The sequence below is a fragment of the Scyliorhinus canicula genome, chromosome 6 (assembly GCF_902713615.1).
Source record: "Scyliorhinus canicula chromosome 6, sScyCan1.1, whole genome shotgun sequence".
In the NCBI taxonomy this organism is placed as follows: Eukaryota; Metazoa; Chordata; class Chondrichthyes; order Carcharhiniformes; family Scyliorhinidae; genus Scyliorhinus; species Scyliorhinus canicula.
In genome coordinates this window covers 8,362,799-8,380,768 of record NC_052151.1, presented here as the reverse complement: position 1 = coordinate 8,380,768, position 17,970 = coordinate 8,362,799, and the positions used below count along the sequence as shown (strand labels likewise).

The window sequence follows — 17,970 nt, the reverse complement described above, 5'->3', positions numbered from 1 at the left end:
GTGATTTTCATTAACGACTTGGATGAGGGAGTTGAAGGGTGGGTCAGTAAATTTGCAGATGATACGAAGATTGGTGGAGTTGTGGATAGTGAGGAGGGCTGTTGTCGGCTTCAAAGAGACATAGATAGAATGCAGAGCTGGGCTGAGAAGTGGCAGATGGAGTTTAACCCTGACAAGTGTGAGGTTGTCCATTTTGGAAGGACAAATCTGAATGCGGAATACAGGGTTAATGGTAGGGTTCTTGGCAATGTGGAGGAGCAGAGAGATCTTGGGGTCTATGTTCATTGTTCTTTGAAAGTTGCCACTCAAGTGGATAGAGCTGTGAAGAAGGCCTATGGTGTGCTAGCGTTCATTAGCAGAGGGATTGAATTTAAGAGCCGTGAGGTGATGATGCAGCTGTACAAAACCTTGGTCAGGCCACATTTGGAGTACTGTGTGCAGTTCTGGTCACCTCATTTTAGGAAGGATGTGGAAGCTTTGGAAAAGGTGCAAAGGAGATTTACCAGGATGTTGCCTGGAATGGAGAGTAGGTCATACGAGGAAAGATTGAGGGTGTTAGGCCTTTTCTCATTAGAACGGAGAAGGATGAGGGGCGACTTGATAGAGGTTTATAAGATGATCAGGGGAATAGATAGAGTAGACAGTCAGAGACTTTTTCCCCGGGTGGAACACACCATTACAAGGGGACATAAATTTAAGATAAATGGTGGAAGATATAGAGGGGATGTCAGAGGTAGGTTCTTTACCCAGAGAGTAGTGGGGGCATGGAATGCACTGCCTGTGGTAGTAGTTGAGTCGGAAAATTTATGGACCTTCAAGCGGCTATTGGATAGGTACTTGGATTAGGGTAGAATAAGGGAGTGTAGGTTAACTTCTTAAGGGCAGCACGGTAGCATTGTGGATAGCACAATTGCTTCACAGCTCCAGGGTCCCAAGTTCGATTTCGACTTGGGTCACTGTCTGTGTGGAGTCTGCACATCCTCCCCGTGACTGCGTGGGTTTCCTCCGGGTACTCCGGTTTCCTCCCACAGTCCAAAGATGTGCAGGTTGGGTGGATTGGCCATGACAAATTGTCCAAAATTCTATGATTAACCTAGGACAAAAGTTCGGCGCAACATCGTGGGCCGAAGGGCCTGTTCTGTGCTGTATTTCTCTATCTATCTCTATCTATCATGGTGTGAGAAGTTCATAACGTGGTACTCGTTTTCTTACGTAATCGAATCCCTTCTAGCATTGGCGATACTCTGCAGCATCGTGCAGACTATCCGCATGAAGAAATGGCGAAGGAGAGCCTACCGCTCTCGCACCCCGGTTTACAGGATGAGATCCCCTATTTTCGGTTTTCACCAGGCCCCCGAACCCCTGGAGATGTAATAAAGGACTTTTGTTTTGTTTTGCATATTTTTGTAAATAAAGAAATGAGTTTCATGTGTGACCAAAAGATTGTACAATTCTGAGCTTGACTGCCAAGCCAGAGAACATTGTGAATGCTGCTATTATTTGTGTATTGTCTGGGGCTGGGGTCAGTGAATGAAGACGACATAGTTATGTGATCCTTCAAGCTTCGCATTAGGGATCATAAGGAGGGAGTGTAGCCACCTGGGTTGGCCACTTCCCGACTTAAAATGGAGATTCGCTAAGAACGCAGGGAAAAGTGGACAGTCTCAGAAAGCAAGCAGTTTGCAGAGTTTTCCTGTGTGTTCAAATTGCAGAGAGCAGACAGCACCGAAACTAACGGCAATCTACATACTAATGAGCGATTTCTCAGGCACAATATAAACAGTTAGAGATGACCGAGGTAAAGCCAGACTCCTCGGCGCCAGCAGGAGTCCAAAACAAAAGAAGCCAACGGACATATGGGAACCGCCCAGCAATCAGGGAACAGCCCCAGTATTGGGGGAAATCAAACTAAGTGATTGGGAACCTAGTCCAATCAATTGGAGACAGGTACGGGGGCCGCCCAAAAGGGTGCGAAGCCCCTGGGGTCTATAAAATAGAGTCCCCAAGTTCAACTCGTCCTTCTTGGCAGGGTCTCCCAGCAGCTCGAAACAACCCTTGACAGAGACCTGCTTAGCAGCTGCACCAACAAGTAAGTATCCAGTCAACGCACGCTACGAGATAGGCGCTCCTAACCCTTAGTCCATACCAGCTGGAAGCCTGCAGTCTCAGGATCGAACAAGAGGCCATTGTTCCCTGACCCAGTGGGTTCGTTTTTCCAAAGCTAAGTATTGGCTTTTAGTGGTAGAAATAGTCTAGTTCTGTAGTATTTTATGCATGAGTAGCGATTGACTGTGTATATAATAAATGTGCTTTGATTTGAACCTTACTAACTGGTGTATTGAGTTATTGATCAGCACTTGAACTTGAACCTCATGGTGGTATCATAAAGATACCTGGCGACTCTAGAGCAAGGTTATAAAACAGAGCAATTAAGTGTAAAGCACACTCACCACAAACGAGCAACAGAACTAAGCTATTTACATCGGATGGTGCCTGGTGCAGAGAAGCAGTATGCAACAAGAATAACGAGAACAACATTATATACAAACCAGGAAAACGATCAAACAAGGCAACAAGACAATTCAGAGATTCCATAAATTTTTTAAGTTCATAAATTTAGTCTCTGAGGTGGGCGACAAATTCTGGTTGACCGCCTTAAGGGTGGGTCGAGAGCCGCCGGTTCAGGAGCGGGCTGGACTGCATCACAGTCAGGGGGAGGCAGAGTGACAGGAAGCTCTGCATAATCCGTGGTATGGTCAGCAGGGGAGTGAGGCAACACCGGATCACGTGGAACGCGTGGAACAAGGCAAAGGGTGCATTGATTGCGGCGCAGAATAGAGCCATCTGGTAGCCAAACCAGGAACGAGCGGGGGACCACCTGCCTAAGGAAAACGGTTGCAGACCAGCCACCATTGGGAGATGGATGCGAACATTGTCATCTGGAGTGAGAGCGGGGAGATCAGCAACACGGGAGTCATGAGCCGCCTTGTGCTGCGCATAAGACATCTGCATTTTGCTTAGAACCGGAACATGGTTGAGATCTGGTACATGGATGGACGGCACCATCGTCCTCAGGATGCGATTCATGAGTAGTTGGGTTGGCGACAGGCCAGTGGACAGTAGGGCGGAGCGATAGGCCAGCAAGGCAAGATAAAAATCAGACCCAGTATTGGCAGTCTTGCATAGGAGCCTCTTGACAATGTGTACTCCCTTCTCCGCTTTGTCATTGGATTGGGGGTGCAGGGGACTGGACGTCACATGGGCAAAATTGTACCGCCGGGCAAAGCTGGACCATTCCTGGCTGGTGAAGCAGGAGCCATTGTCCGCATCTGGCTGCACACCCAATTGGGAGATGTGATCTCCTAGGAACTTGATATCTGTCTGGCCGAAAGAGCACTTGGCTCTGTTGAGGCAGAGGCCATGTTCATGTATGCGTCTGACAACGCGCTGGAGACGATTAACGTGCTCCTGCGGGGTGGTGGACCAGATGAATATGTCATCGACATAGACACGAACACCTTCAATCCTTCCATCATTTGTTCCATGATCCTATGAAACACTTTTGACGCAGAGATGATCCCAAACGGCATTCTATTGTAGCAATATCTTCTAAAGGGGCTATTGAACGTGCAGAGTTTCCTGCTAGATTCATCAAGCTGGATTTGCCAGAATCCTTTTGAGGCGTGGAGTTTGGTGAAGAGCTTGGCGTGAGCCATTTCACATGTGAGCTCTTCGCGCTTGGGAATTGGATCGTGCTCCCTCATAATATTGCAATTAAGATCCTTGGGATCGATGCAAATTCTCAATTCGCCGGAAGGCTTTTTTACACATACCATGGAACTGACCCAGTCAGTTGGTTCCGTGACCCTGGAGATCACTCCTTGTTCCTGGAGGTCTTGCAGCTACTGCTTGAGGCGGTCCTTAAGGGGCGCTGGGACCCTGCGAGATGCGTGCACCACAAGCATGGCATTCGGCTTTAATAAAATCTTGTAGGTGTACGGGAGCGTGCCCATGCCCTCAAAGACGTCGTGGTACTGGTTGATAATGGCGTCGAGTTGCACCCGAAAGTCAGTGTCTGGAAAGTCAGACGCGTCAGCAGGAGCGAGAGAGTGAACCCTCTGAACTAGGTTCAACAGCTTGCTTGCATGCCTGCGCGCCAAGCAAGGAGGCTTTCGAGGAGCCTACAATTTCAAATGGCAAGATGGCTTTGCATGACCGGTGCGTCACTTCAAGTTGGCATGAGTCGCTGGCAGCAATGGCATTGCCATTGTAATCTAATAGTTGGCAGGCTGATGGCAGGATGGCTGGTTTGACACGAAGGCTTTGGAGGTCAGACTGCGTAAATGAGATTGGCTGAGGCACCGGTGTCCAGGCAGAATCGTATCTGGGACCGGTTGAGCGTAAGGGTGGCACACCTCTCATCATCCGGATCGATGCTGTGTATCGGTAGAGGCTTGATTCTGTGCTTTGGGGTCACCCTGTTTTTTGTTATGATGTCCACTTGAAAAGGCACCTTCGGGTCCTCAGTGTCAAAATCAGGTGACAGGTGTGAATCAGGCTCGGTGACTGTAGGTTGAATGGCCCGGATATCCCTGCGAGGCTGGCTGGAGTGACGAAAGCTGTTAGGCTGAGTTGATCGGCATAAGGCAGCATAGTGGCCAAGTTTGCCACGTTGCAGGATTTGGCAGGACAATGCCGCTTTAAATGGCTGGAGCCACAGTTGCCGCTGTTGAGTTAGTGCATTCGTTGTGCCACCGCGCATGCAATGTGCGATCATGTGTGGTGCACGCCACACGTCGCCGTCCCCTCGTTCGGTGCACCCAAGCGAAAAGCGCGGGAAACAGCCGGCCTCATCCAGGCTAAGGCCCTGGAGTTGTTTGATTGCTTGGACCCATTTTGCCTCATGGGGAGATTGCCGCGCCATTTCAGCCGCTGTGATGTGGGAATACTGACTAGTGGCATGTTCATGGAGCACCCAGGTCTCGATGGCAATCGCTAGGGTGAGCTGCTTTACCTTGAGGAGCTGCTGGCGAAGGGGGTCCGACTGAACACCGAAAACTATCTGGTCGCATATCATGGAGTCGGAGGTGGGCCCGTAATTACAGGGCTGCACAAATGTGTGAATAGCAGAACAAAGGTGAGCACAGGGAAAACACGAACAGTTGGCCCAGGTGGAGTGGGGGAGGGGAAGCGAATAATGGTGAGGGAAAAACAGATCAATGGAAGAAATAAAAATAAAAATAAATTGATAGAAATAAATTTGGGGTAAAAATGGAGGACAGAGTTTCCAGTCTGAAGTTTTTGAACTCAATGTTGAGTCCAGAAGGCTGTAACATGCTCAATTGGAAGATGAGATGCTGTTCCTCTAATTTGAGCTGGACTTCACTGGAGCACTGCAGCAGCCCAAGGAGGGACATGTCGATATGAGAGCAGGACGGTGAGTTGAAATGTCACCGGAGGTGTTCTGCAAAGCAGTCACCTAGTCTGTGTTTGGTCATTCCAATGTGGAGTGGACCACATTGAGAGCAGCGAATTCAATTGACCAGATTGAAGGAGGTGCACATGAAGCACTGCCTCACTTGAAAAGAATGTTTAGGGCCTGGGATGATGAGCAGAGAGGAGGTAAAGGGGCAGGTGTTACACTCTCTGCGATTGCTTGGAGAGATGCCGTGGGAAGCAGTTGAGGTGTTCGGGATGATGGAGGAGTAGATCAGGGTATTCTGGAGAGAATGGTCCCTGCAACATGCTGACAGGGGAAGTGAGGGGAAGGTGTGTTTGCTGGTGGAATCATACTGGAATTGACAGAACTGGCGGAGGATGATTTTTTGAATGCGGAGGCTGATGAGGTGAAAAGTGAGGAAAAGGGGACCCTCTCCTGGTTCTGGGAGCGTGGAGTGGGGTGAGGGCAGAGGTGCGGGAGGTGGGTTGGACACGGTTGAGAACCCTGTCGGCTACAGTAGGTGGGAAACCATGATTACGGAAGAATGAAAAGATGTCAGTAGCACCGTTTTGGAAAGTTTCATCATCAGAACATATACGAAGGAGGCAAGGAACTGAGAGAATGGGATAGAGTACTTACAGGTTGTGGGGTGTGAAGAGCTGTAGTCGAGGTAGCTGTGGGAGTCGGTAGGTTGTAATGGGTAGCAGTGGACAGTCTATCCCCAGAAATTGAAACAAAAAGAGGAAGGGAAGGGAAGTGTCGGAGATTATTATTCTCTACCTGTCTTCACTTGCTCGATTTCAAAGGTTGTATCAAGACTTACAAGAAAAGCTCACCAGCTGCAAAGATCTCAGCCTCTTCCCTTTTTCCAAGAACTTACCTGATACATTCTGTACATCATAAACACTCTCCGCACGATTTCTCGATTGCCTCCAATGCTGCACTTTACGGCTCACTTCCAAAACCATTTGCATTGTTCGGTTAAGAGCATGCTGAATATCATCCAGGTTTGGCACCATAACCTGTATACCAAAACACAATGTAAATACATCAAAAAATTACAATTGTGCATCAATGTTTCCCACCTTCAACAAGTATTCTCCTTAACCCAACATAGCTCTGATGTAAACTCATATTTGTAATCCATTATTTCTAATCGCTTCCACTGTGTAAAAATTCAAATTGGTGTAAAGATCTTCTTGCACAGTGGTGTCAGGAATTGATTAACAGACATTGGACAAAATTCTCCATCTGGGAAACGAAGGCCAGAAATCTCCGATTGTTGCGATTCAATTTTCCCGACGGCAGTGCTGCCTCACTAATAGGAATTCCCATTGACAATCAGAAAAAAAAATCCCACTGCCAGTGAATGGCGTGCGACTGAGAAACATGTGGCTGACGGACTGGAGAATTCCGTTGTAAGTGTCGATACGGGACTCAATTGCGTGTGATTCGCATTCCCATTGGGGGTGCAATTTGTGATGCAATTCTTACAGATGCACCCGGCTTATTCTCTCTTCCAACCTCTTCTATTGGCAGGAGGATACAAAGTCTGTGAACAAGCGCTGCCAGATTCAAAAACAGCTTCTTTCCCGCTATACCAGCCCCCTGAATGACTCTCTTATGGACTGAACTGATCTCTTCACACATCTTCTCTATTGAGTAGTACCACACTCCGTATGCTCACTTGATGCTTGTGACTATGCATTTACATTGTGTATTTATCGTATGTCCTATGTTTTATCGTGTCTAGACTGTACGCAGAACAATACATTTGACGGTACCTCGGTACATGTGGCAATAAATCAAATCCAATCCAATCCAATTCAGAACATGTTAATGGGCCAGCATTCTGTCCATGTGAATCTAGAGCAATCCTCATTCCCGCTGGCATCAGATTCGCTGGGGCCAGAATTGGCACGAGACAGTTTGACATGCTGGAGTGCTTATAAGCACAGGAACAGGCCCTTCGGCCATCCAAGCCTGCGCCAATCACATGTCCTATCTAGACCAACCACCTGTATCTTTCTATACCCCATCTGTTCATGTGCCTATCCATTCATTCTTAAAGGTCGCGAATGTATCTGCATCAACCACCTCACTTGGCAGTGCAATCCAAGCAACCACCACCCTCTGTGTAAAAAACATCCCCTGCACATCTCCACTGAACATTTCCCCCCTCATCTTGAACTTGTGCCCCCTCGTAATTGTCATTTCCGCCCTGGAAAAAACCTCCAACTGTTCACTCTATCTATACCCCTTTTAATTTTATAAACTTCAATCAGGTCGCCCCTCAGCCTCTGTCTCTCTAGGGAGAACAATCCCAGTTTATTCAATCTCTCCTCATAGCAAATGCCCTCCATACCAGGCAACATCCTGCTGAACCTTTTCTGTACTCTCGCCAAAGCCTCCACATCCTTCTGGTAGTGCGGTGACCAGAAGTGGACATAGTATTCCAAATGTGGCCTAACCAACGTTTTATGTAACTGTAACTCCGATATTCAAAAAGGGAGGTAGAGAGAAAGAAGGGAATTATAGACCAGTAAGCCTAACATCGGTAGTGGGGAAAATGCTTGAATCCATTGTCAAGGTCTTTATAGCGGAACATTTAGAAAGCAGTGGCAGGATCAGTCAGAGTCAGCATGGATTTATGAATGGAAAATCATGCTTGACAAATCTGTTGGAATTCTTTGAAGATGTAACCAGTACAGTTGACAAAGGGAAGACAGTCGATGTGATATATTTCAGAAGGCGTTTGACAAAGTCCCGCATAAAAGATTATTGTGCAAAATTAAAGCGCATAGGATTGGGGGAAATGTATTGAGGTGGATAGAAAATTAGTTGGCAGAGAGGAAATAAAGAGTAGGGATTAATGGGTACTTTTCAAATTGGCAGGCAGTAACCAGTGGGGTACCACAGGAATCGGTGCTGGGACCCCAGCTATTCACAATATATAGGACATTGAACATACAGTGCAGAAGGAAGCCATTTGGCCCATCGGGTCTGCACCGACCCACTGAAGCCCTCACTTCCACCCTACCCCCGTAACCCAATAACCCCTCCAAAACCTTTTGGTCACTAAGGGCAATTTATCATGGCCAATCCACCTAACCTGCACACTGGGCTAAATCGCTGGCTTTGAAAGCAGACAAAGCAGGCCAGCAGCACGGTTCGATTCCCGTAACAGCCTCCCCGAACAGGCGCCAGAATGTGGCGACTATGGGCTTTTCACAGTACCTTCATTGAAGTCTACTCGTGACAATAAGCGATTTTCATTTCATTTTATTTCATTTTGGACTGTGGGAGGAAATCGGAGCACCAGGAGGAAATTCATGCAGACATGGGGAGAACGTGCAGACTCCGCACAGGCAGAGACCCACCGGGAATCGAACCTGGGACCCTGGTGCGATGAAGCCACAGTGCTATCCACTTGTGCTACCCTGCTGCCCCAATATTAATTATTTGGATGGGGGAACAAAATGTAACATCTTAAAGTTGGCAGATGATACCAAACAAGGTGGGAGGGTGAATTGTGACGAGGATGCAGGGATCCTACAGCAAGATCTGGACAGGTTGGGCAAGTGGACAAATAAAGGGCAGATGCAGTATAATTTGGATAAGTGTGAGATTATTCACCTTGGAAGCAAAAACAGGAAGGCAGATTACTACCTGAATGGTTGTAAATTGGGAGAGGGGAGTGTGCTGGGTGACCTGGTTGTCCTTGTGCACCATCCACTGAAGGTAAGCATGCAAATGTCGCAGACGGTGAAGAAGGTTAATGGTATGTTGGCCTTCATTGCGAGAGGTTTCGAGTGTAGAAACAGGGATGTGTTGCTGCAATTGTAACGGGGCCTTGGTGAGGCCACACTTGGAGTATTGTGTGCAGTTTTGGTCTCCTTCTCTGAGGAAGGATGTTCTTGCTCTCGAGGGAGTGCAGTGTAGGTTTACCAATCTGATTCCAGGGATGGCGGGACTGTCATATGAGGAGGGATTGTTCTCGCTGGAGTTCAGAAGAATGATGGGGATCTTATAGAGACTTATAAAATTCTAACAGGTCAAGGCAGGGTAGATTCAGGGAAGATATTACTAATAATGGGTGTGTCCAGAACCAGGGGTCACAGTCTCAGGATTCAGGGTAAACCATTTCGCACAGAGATAACGATACAGTTCTTCACAGAAAAAGAGTAGTGAACCTGTGGAATTCATTACCACAGGAAGTAATTGATGCTGAAACTTCAAGAGGCGGCTGGATATAGCACTTGGGGAGAATGGGATTCAAAGGCTATGGGGAGAAAGCAGGATTAGGCTATTGAGTTGGATGATCAGCCATGATCATGATGAATGGCGGAGCAGGCTTGAAGGGCCAAAAGGCCTCCACCTGCTCCTACCTTCTATGTATCCATGTAACTGTACGTATATAACTTGCCTCCATGTGTCACACCATTTGCTTTGTGTATTCCCGAGGGAAATATGATCCATAAGAGAAGGGAGCAGGAGAAGACAGGAGGGGGCATTCCGGACCTCAGGGTTCTCACCCCACCGAACAGAGGGCAATGGCATTATCTGGAAGTTGCAGGAGAGGGCTATCTCCAAGACAGAGATTGGCTTGTGAAAGGGGGCACGGTGGCACAGCGGTTAACACTGATGCCTCACAGCACCAGGGACCAGGGTTCAACTCCAGCCCTGTGTCACTATATGTGTGGAGTTTGTATGTTCTACCCGTGAATGTGTGGGTTTCCTCTGGGTGCTCCTGTTTCCTACCACAGTCCGAAGATGAACAGGTTAGGTGGATTGGCCATGCTCAATTGCCCCTTAGTGTCCAAAAGGTTAGCTGGAGTTATTGGGCTACGGGGATAGGATGTGGAGTGGGCCTAAGTAGGGTTCTTTTACAGTGGGTTTGTGCAGACTCGATGGGCCAAGTGGCTTCCTTCTGCACTGTAGTGATTCTATGATTCTATTCTATGATTCTAACCAAGTGAGCCCCGAATGCAAAATTATGTCTCAATAGCAAGTCCAAGTCCTCAACACCACTCCTTCCCAAGACCTCACCTTGCGTCTTGTCTTTTATCTGGCAGGGTCACCATCTGACCATGCCAGCCCATCTGGGATACCTCGACCCCAGCCACAACCCCAGCACACCCCACGGAGGACCTGTCCAGGAGCAATACCCACTTCCCACCACTGCATTCACCTGCACCCTCCACCATTGCAGGCACCATCAACTCGGTGGGGTATTTTAGTGAAGAGGCTCCTGGGTCACACATGCTGCAGCATATGAGGTGAAGGTTGGAACTCGCAAGGGAGCGGACAGTCTGTTGCTTCACAGCGCAGGGTCTCAGGTTTGATTCACGGCTTGGGTCACAGTCTGTGTGGAGTCTGCATCTTCTCCCTGTGTCTGTATGGGTTTCCTCCGGGTGTTCGGTTTCCTCCCACAAGTCCCGTAAGAAGTGCTGTTAGGTGATTTGGGCATTCTGAATTCTCCCTCTGTGTACTCAAACCATCGCCAGACAGTGGTGACCAGGAACTTTTCACAGCAACTTCATTGCAGTGTTAATGTAAGCCTACTTGTGACAATAAAGATTATTATAAGTACCCTAAAAGTATGTCTTTCGGGACTTGTGGGAGGAAACCGGAGCACCCAGAGGAATCCCATGCAGACACAGTGCGAACGTGCAGACTCTACACAGTGATCCAAACTGGGAATCAAACCCAGGTCCCTGGTGCTCACTTCAGACCAGAAAGGAAGGCAGTGGGGGTGGAAGTGACTGGGAAGCTTAGGTGTTACCATTGTAATAAGCTGCGACATTTTTGTTCAGCTTGTTGGAAATTACAGCCAAAGCCCATGGGCGCGATTCTCCCAGAGAGGGAGAAATCGTAAGGCTGGCGTCAAATCCGGGCGGGTTTGACGCCAGCCTCCCCCTCCCCGACCGGGAACCGATTCTGGTCCCCGGTCGGGGCTAGCATGCCGCCGCCGTAAACTCCGGCATCGCGGGCTTAATGAATTTCGTTAAGCCCGCTTGCCAGAGTTTGCGCCGGCTGACGCATCACATGACGTCAGCCGCGCATGCGCGGATTGGAAGACTCCAACCCGCGCATGCGCGAATGACGGCATTGCGCATTTGCGCGAAACCCGCGCATGCGCGGGCCGGGATGCCCCTCAGCCGCCCCGCGAAGTGATACAGCGGGGCGGCGGAAGGACAAAGAGTGCGCGGGTATCGGACCCACTGCCCGCGATCGGTGGGCACCGATCGCGGGCCCATGGCACCCTTGGCACGGCCGTGGTACTGCCGTGCCAATCGGTGCCATGGTTTTAAAAATCGGCACTTTACGGCCGTTTTTACGAACGGCCAGACCAGGTGTGTTTGCCGTTCGTAAAAACAGCTGTAAAGGACTTGGGTGGAAGTTGTATCCCAGTTCCATTGTATAAGGTACAGTTCGAGCGAGATTTAATGTCAGGTCCAGTAGTTGTTGGAGTGGTTAGGGAATTCCCAGTGGAAAGAAATAGGGGATGATTTATCAGAGTGAAGATTGCAGCTGCACACATGATGACAGAGAGTCCGAAGGAAATACTGCAGTTAACATCTGAAATACTGACAGTAGGGCATGTGGGAGCTAGGAATGTTCATTGAGCAATAGACGGCTCATAGAAAGAGATTTTGAAAGGCTGTTGAGCATGTTTCATGTTACTCTGGTGGTGACCCAGTTCTCAACCATTTTCAGGTGCTCGTAAGGACTGACTTTGACTTTGGTTCTGATTATGAGATGCTAGTAAACAGTTGTCACAAGAGTATTGGTAAGGAGGAGGAGACCACAGTCGTGACTTTTATCTTGGGTCTGACTGTTGTGGCACTAACAATTGCACACAAAGACATCAAGACCTATACAATCAAGGCTTTATTGCTGTGTGATGCTATTCCTCCGGCTGCAGCTGTAGAATAGGATCTCAGTGACTCACACGCATATTTATACACAAGCACCCTGTGGGCAGAGCTAGCCGGCAGGGGCTTACCGGAGGAACCTGTATTACAGGTACAGCCATACATCCTCCAACTGCAAGTACGCATATCTACAGTGGTTATATCACCACATTCACCCCCTGTAAAATATGAGTCCGGTGGGGGTGACATGTAACTATAATACAAAGGATGATATATTTACAAAAGGGTTCAAACAAGGAAAACCAAGAGTCCATCCGGTTAGCAGGTTACAGGTTGAGCCGAATCGGCGGTCAAAAGTTCAAAATATTTACAGAATCTCATCAAGGTAGCAGAGGTAGCTAGCCAGTAAAGTTAAGTTATGGGCCATCATTACCTTTCGAGAGTTAAGGAGAATGTGGATTGTGAATTCTGTATTGGTTCTGCAGCCAGAGGCTAGGAAAACTCAATTTGTTCAAAGAGTCAGCGATGTCCCATACTCTGACTCTGAAAATGGAGGTGCAGGTGGTGGTTACGAAAACTCTGATGAGGAGGTGAAAGTTGTAATCCAAGGAATAGTATCTGTCGAGGCAATCAACTCTATAAGAAGTGATCCTTCAGTGGCTCATGTTCCTGAAGATGGCCTTGTGAAGGCCAAGAGAGAATGTAAAGCAGGTGGGGCTGAAGAGAGATTAGTGGTTAATAGCGAACCCACTACTTCATTCAGCGTTGATAATCCTACATACAGTCTAGTTGTAGGAAACGCTTAAACATTGGGCAACATTCATCCGACAATTAGGAAAGACTGTTTGGGTTATATCAGAGAGAGCAAGTGCCAAAGGAGTGTAGGCAAAGTTGTCAGGAAGTACCAGAAGGCACCCAATTCACTACTCAGGGTGGGGAGCTCAAACCTTTTGAACCACCAAAGCTGTTTCGACTACAACTGCAGAGACTGGCTCAGTTAGAAACTAAGGGGTGCTGAATGTAAAATATGTTGAAGGAACAAAATCCCAGAACACAGAGTTTTCTGCCAAAGTCATTATTGCAATCGTTTGTTGAAAGGATTGCATATATATTTCCTGGACACAATAATATAAGTGGAAGTATTTTATCATGTATTTAAAAGTTAAACACTTACTAAAGCCGAAACAGGGCAGGAGGTTGCATTGGGGTTAGGTTAGATAGTTTTGTGTGGGTGTTGTGCGGCTGGCATATCTCATCATGAAACATCCATGTCCGGACGTTTCATTCTTTTAGGTGGAGAGGTGTGTTAGGAAAATGTTGTAAAGCAGTTGTCTGTTCTGTTGCTCCTGTTAATCCTTGTCCTGCTGCCTGCCTTCAATCTACAGTCTTCTGGTTAGCTGCTGCACCATTGGGATTTCTGCTTAAACTACAGACTTTCAGCAAACCTGAAACATCCCTGGTTTAATGGGCTTGACCTGGTCTTCCCTTTTATTTCTGTGGAAGAGCCCATGATATCAGTTTGATAGACTTGGCAAGCAGCCAATCCGTGAAACTGAAATTCTGGAATATCTCCTGTTGTTGTGATTGTGAAGCCATTCAGAATCTTCCAGAAGAAAGGCAGGTCATGTGGAGAGCTCCATTTTTTCCTCAGTTCTGTGAAGAGATTCAGCCAGGATGCAGCTGGAAGGCAGTCTCTCTCTCTGCTGCTCTCTCTGCCAAGTGATTTAAAAGACTGGCAGTCAGATCTGTGAAGGCACTCCTGTTTAAAAGACAAAGATAGAATCAGGTCTGTGAAGGGACCCTGTGGAGTGCCAGAGTTCAAGCAGTTTTTCCCTCAGGTCTGTAACACTTTAAACCTTGATGTGGAGATGCCAGCGTTGGACTGGGGTGAGCACAGTAAGATGTCTTACAACACCAGGTTAAAGACCAACAGGTTTTTTAAAAATCACTAGCTTTCAGAGCACTCTCCTTCCTCAGGTGAATCCTGAATGAGGGGGGGGGGGGGGGGGGGGGGGGGGGGGGGGCTGCGGGGCTGGTGGGGAAGGAGGAGGGTCAGATCAGTTCGGGGGATGGATAGGGTAGGGATGTCGAACAAAGCCACGTCCTATATGAAGCGGGCGAGGTTGAGGGCCTCCCAGGCACCCTGGCCATACCAGACCCTTGCTACCGCTGCCCCCTGTTCTCCGTCCTCTGGCTGGTCCCACAGGTCCGCCCCGGTCTGCCTCCCCCTCTGGTCCGACTCCTCTTTGTTTCCCCCCCTCCCTCGGAGGTGGCCGCATGTTCTTCATCCTCCACCTCCAGCACTTCACCCTGCTGCTGTGCCAGGATGTGAAGGGCACAGCAGACCACTACAAAGTGGGTAAGCATCTGGGGGGTTACTTCAATGCACCACCGGAGTGGTTGAGGCAGTGGAACCACATTTTAAGCAGTCCGATGCACCACCGCTCAATGACAGCCCGGTTGGCCGTATGGGCCTCGTTATATCTGCTTTCTGCATTGGTCACCGGCCTCTATACTAGCATCGTCAGCCAGGTCCCAAGCAGTTACCTTATCCCCAAGAGCCAACCATCCTGGGGTGTCCCTCAAAGATGCTGTGAATCTCCGACTGCCTCAGAATATAACTGTCGCGCACTCTACCAGGTAGGGTAGAGTGCATGTTCGGCATGTGGAAGTTGCACATGAGTTGGATATTCAGGGAGCAGAACCCCTTCCTGTTAATTAAGGGACTGCCTGGTGAGAGCAAGGCGATATGCGTGCCATCTGTTACCTCTTGGAAGTGGGGCATCCCAGGGATGGCAGAGAATCTTGCTGCCCAGGCATCCTGTTGGGCTTGGTCCAGGTCAAAGTTTACATAGTTAGCTGCCTGGGCAAACAGGGCATCTGTGACTTCACGGATGTACTTGTGGGCTGTTGGTTGGGAAATGCTACACAAGTCCCAGCTCGAGACCTGGATTGATCCTGAGGCATAAACGATCAGAGCTGCGGTGAGCTTGACGGCCACAGGAAGAGGGTACCCTCTTCCTCCAAGTGATGCAAAGTCCAAAAGGATGTGGCACGGGTGCCACACCATTCCCTCCTGCAGCACATGCTTTCCTTCATCATGGGCGGGATGGTGGGACAATGGTTAGCACTGCCGCCTCGCAGCGCCAAGGACCCAGGATCAATTCTGGCCTTGGGTGTCTGTCTGTGTGGTTTGCACTTTCTCCTTCTATCTGCATAGGTTTCCTCTGGGTTCTCCCATTTCCTCCCACATTTCAAAGATGTAGAGGTTAGGTAGGGTTACAGGATAGGGCGAGGGAATGGGCCGAGGAAGGGTGCTCCTTCAGAGGGTTGGTGTAAATTCAATGAGACAAATAGCTTCCTTCTGCATTGTTGGAATTCTATCTATTTGAAAGACCAGTGATGCCTACACATCTTGGGCCGTCGCCAGTCTCGCCCTGTTAAAACTTTGGCTGCTGCCTCTGTGGTGTTGCTGCCTTCAGGGATTGGACAGAGTGTTGAGGCCTGACAGGCTTATTAGAATGTTAGGCTTTAACAATTTCCTGCTTTATGGCATGTGTAGCCACAGAAATCCAATTGGGAGCAGTAAAGTGCTCACATTGCTAGAATTGCCAATTCCCCATCAGCAAATCCTGCAGCCACCATAGTCAATGGGAGTTAAAGTGATCAGCCCGTCTTACCACGAACGGGGCTCTGCCAAAGGGTTGTTCGATGCGACGGACAGGCAGCGGCTGGGGCAGCCCTCGTTATGGGTAAACGGTGCCCGCGTGCTCGCTCGCTTAGGAAACAGTTAGTTCACGGTTGGCCATTTGGTAGGAGTCTTTCCCATGATTGGGATGGAGATTGGTCTTAGTTGGTGATTATTGGTTTCTTGCCACGCCGCAGAGGGGTCCTCATCTCGCAAACAGGAGCGGGCTGGCTATATCGGAAACCGATCAGCGCCCAACATGGTTCTCGATTTCGACCTCTCCCACTATCTAACTGGCCCGCTTGCTCTCTCGACCGGTGCGACATGGCTGGTAGATCATGCCCAGAGTACAAGGCATAAATTACATTTACTGCAAGGTTAAATACAACCAGGGGATATGACATGATAGCTGTTATTGAGACATGGTAACTGTGGTGATGTGCATCACTGTAAATACACAAGGGGTTAATGTAAATATATGTAGACTAGCTAGACACTAGAGGGAGCACCAGAGACATGACACGCAGACACTCAACCAATAGAACAGTTAAGATAGGACACGACCAATGGGCATTCATGATACACACAGAGGTGACACGACCACAGGAGGGCATTACACCAACCCATATATAAAGGACACCACACACATGACCTGCCTCTTTCCAGTGGAGACAGTCAGTGAGTACAGACACAGGGTTGATTCAATATCACTCCCACCATGTGGATTGTAGCAGATTGGTTAGTCAGTCTGGGTAGCTATAGAAGGATTAACAGTAGTGTCGAACCCGAGTAATAGTAGTGTAAATAGTTTAATAAGTGTGTTGAAGTTATCTCCACATCTGAACCTTCCTTTGTCAAGTGCACCACACAAGGAAGCCGCTTATGCTACAAGCTGGTCAAGACGGGGAACTGAGCATACCAAGTATAAGGTGAACAAGATAGGATCATTATAAGGGACGTAATGAGAGTCAAGCAGGTAGTGATAGAATTACTCTTGGCTAGGATTAAGAACATAAATGATTAAGACTGATAGCACATGCGTGTGGACCCCTGTTAACCATTGTGAAGTGGCAAAATATCTAACCGGAAAGACTAGATCAGCATGTAGCAAAAACAGGGTGGTCAATGATGGTTTTAATGTTCATTTGGATTGGGAACAGATTTCTTGAGTAGCATCTTCCCTAACTTTTTTCCACATGGCTTCATTTTGAGACCTCAGTCCACATGACCCCAGAGTAAAAATTTAGGCCATGCGAGAGTTGTTAAACGCGAGTCAGGCTTCCTGATTATTAATGCATTAGATTCCTGATTATTTATGTTCCCAATTGCTGGTGCACAAGATTATTAATATGTTAATATATTGATTATTAATGTAATAATATTCTGAGTCAAGAAAGGGCTCTGAGCATTGATACAATAGAATCCATGGGCGAAAATCTCCGCAGACCGTCGTGACGCCAATTTCTGGCGAGCAAAAGTGGTGCAGATGACTCCAGCGTCGGGGCCTTCTTTTAGGCCGCTAATCTCCGTTCCCGGAGGGGCCAGCATCGGACCGACGCGATACGCGTCATTTTAATGCGCTGCAGAAGTGGCGCGTTGAGCGAGGACGGGTATCGGCGTGGGGAGAGGAGGAGGAAGGAAGGTGTGGGGGGGGGGGGAGGAGGAAGGAAGGTGGGGGGAGGAGGAAGGAAGGGGGGGAGGAGGAAGGAAGGGGGGGAGGAGGAAGGAAGGGGGGGGAGGAGGAAGGAAGTGGGGGAGGAGGGAGGAAGGAAGGGGGGAGGAGGAAGGAAGGGAGGGAGGAGGAAGGAAGGGGGGAGGAGGGAGGAAGGAAGGGGGAGGAGGAAGGAAGCGGGGAGAGGAGGAAGGAAGGGGGGAGGAGGAAGGAAGGGGGGGAGGAGGAAGGAAGGGGGGAGGAGGAAGGAAGGGGGAGGAAGGAAGGAAGGGGGGGGAGGAAGGAAGGGGGG

At 48.7% G+C, this 17,970-nt stretch overlaps 1 protein-coding gene across 1 annotated transcript in view; it reads right to left on the bottom strand.

The window, feature by feature from the left end:
* The window catches only part of LOC119966923 (dynein heavy chain 8, axonemal-like), a 1,786,259-nt gene that overhangs the window by 1,034,175 nt on the left and 734,114 nt on the right, over window positions 1-17,970 (bottom strand). Inside the window, exon 26 of the mRNA XM_038798881.1 lies at window positions 6,321-6,462. Coding sequence (XP_038654809.1) covers window positions 6,321-6,462 — 142 coding nt within the window. The remainder of the gene's footprint in view (window positions 1-6,320; window positions 6,463-17,970) is intronic.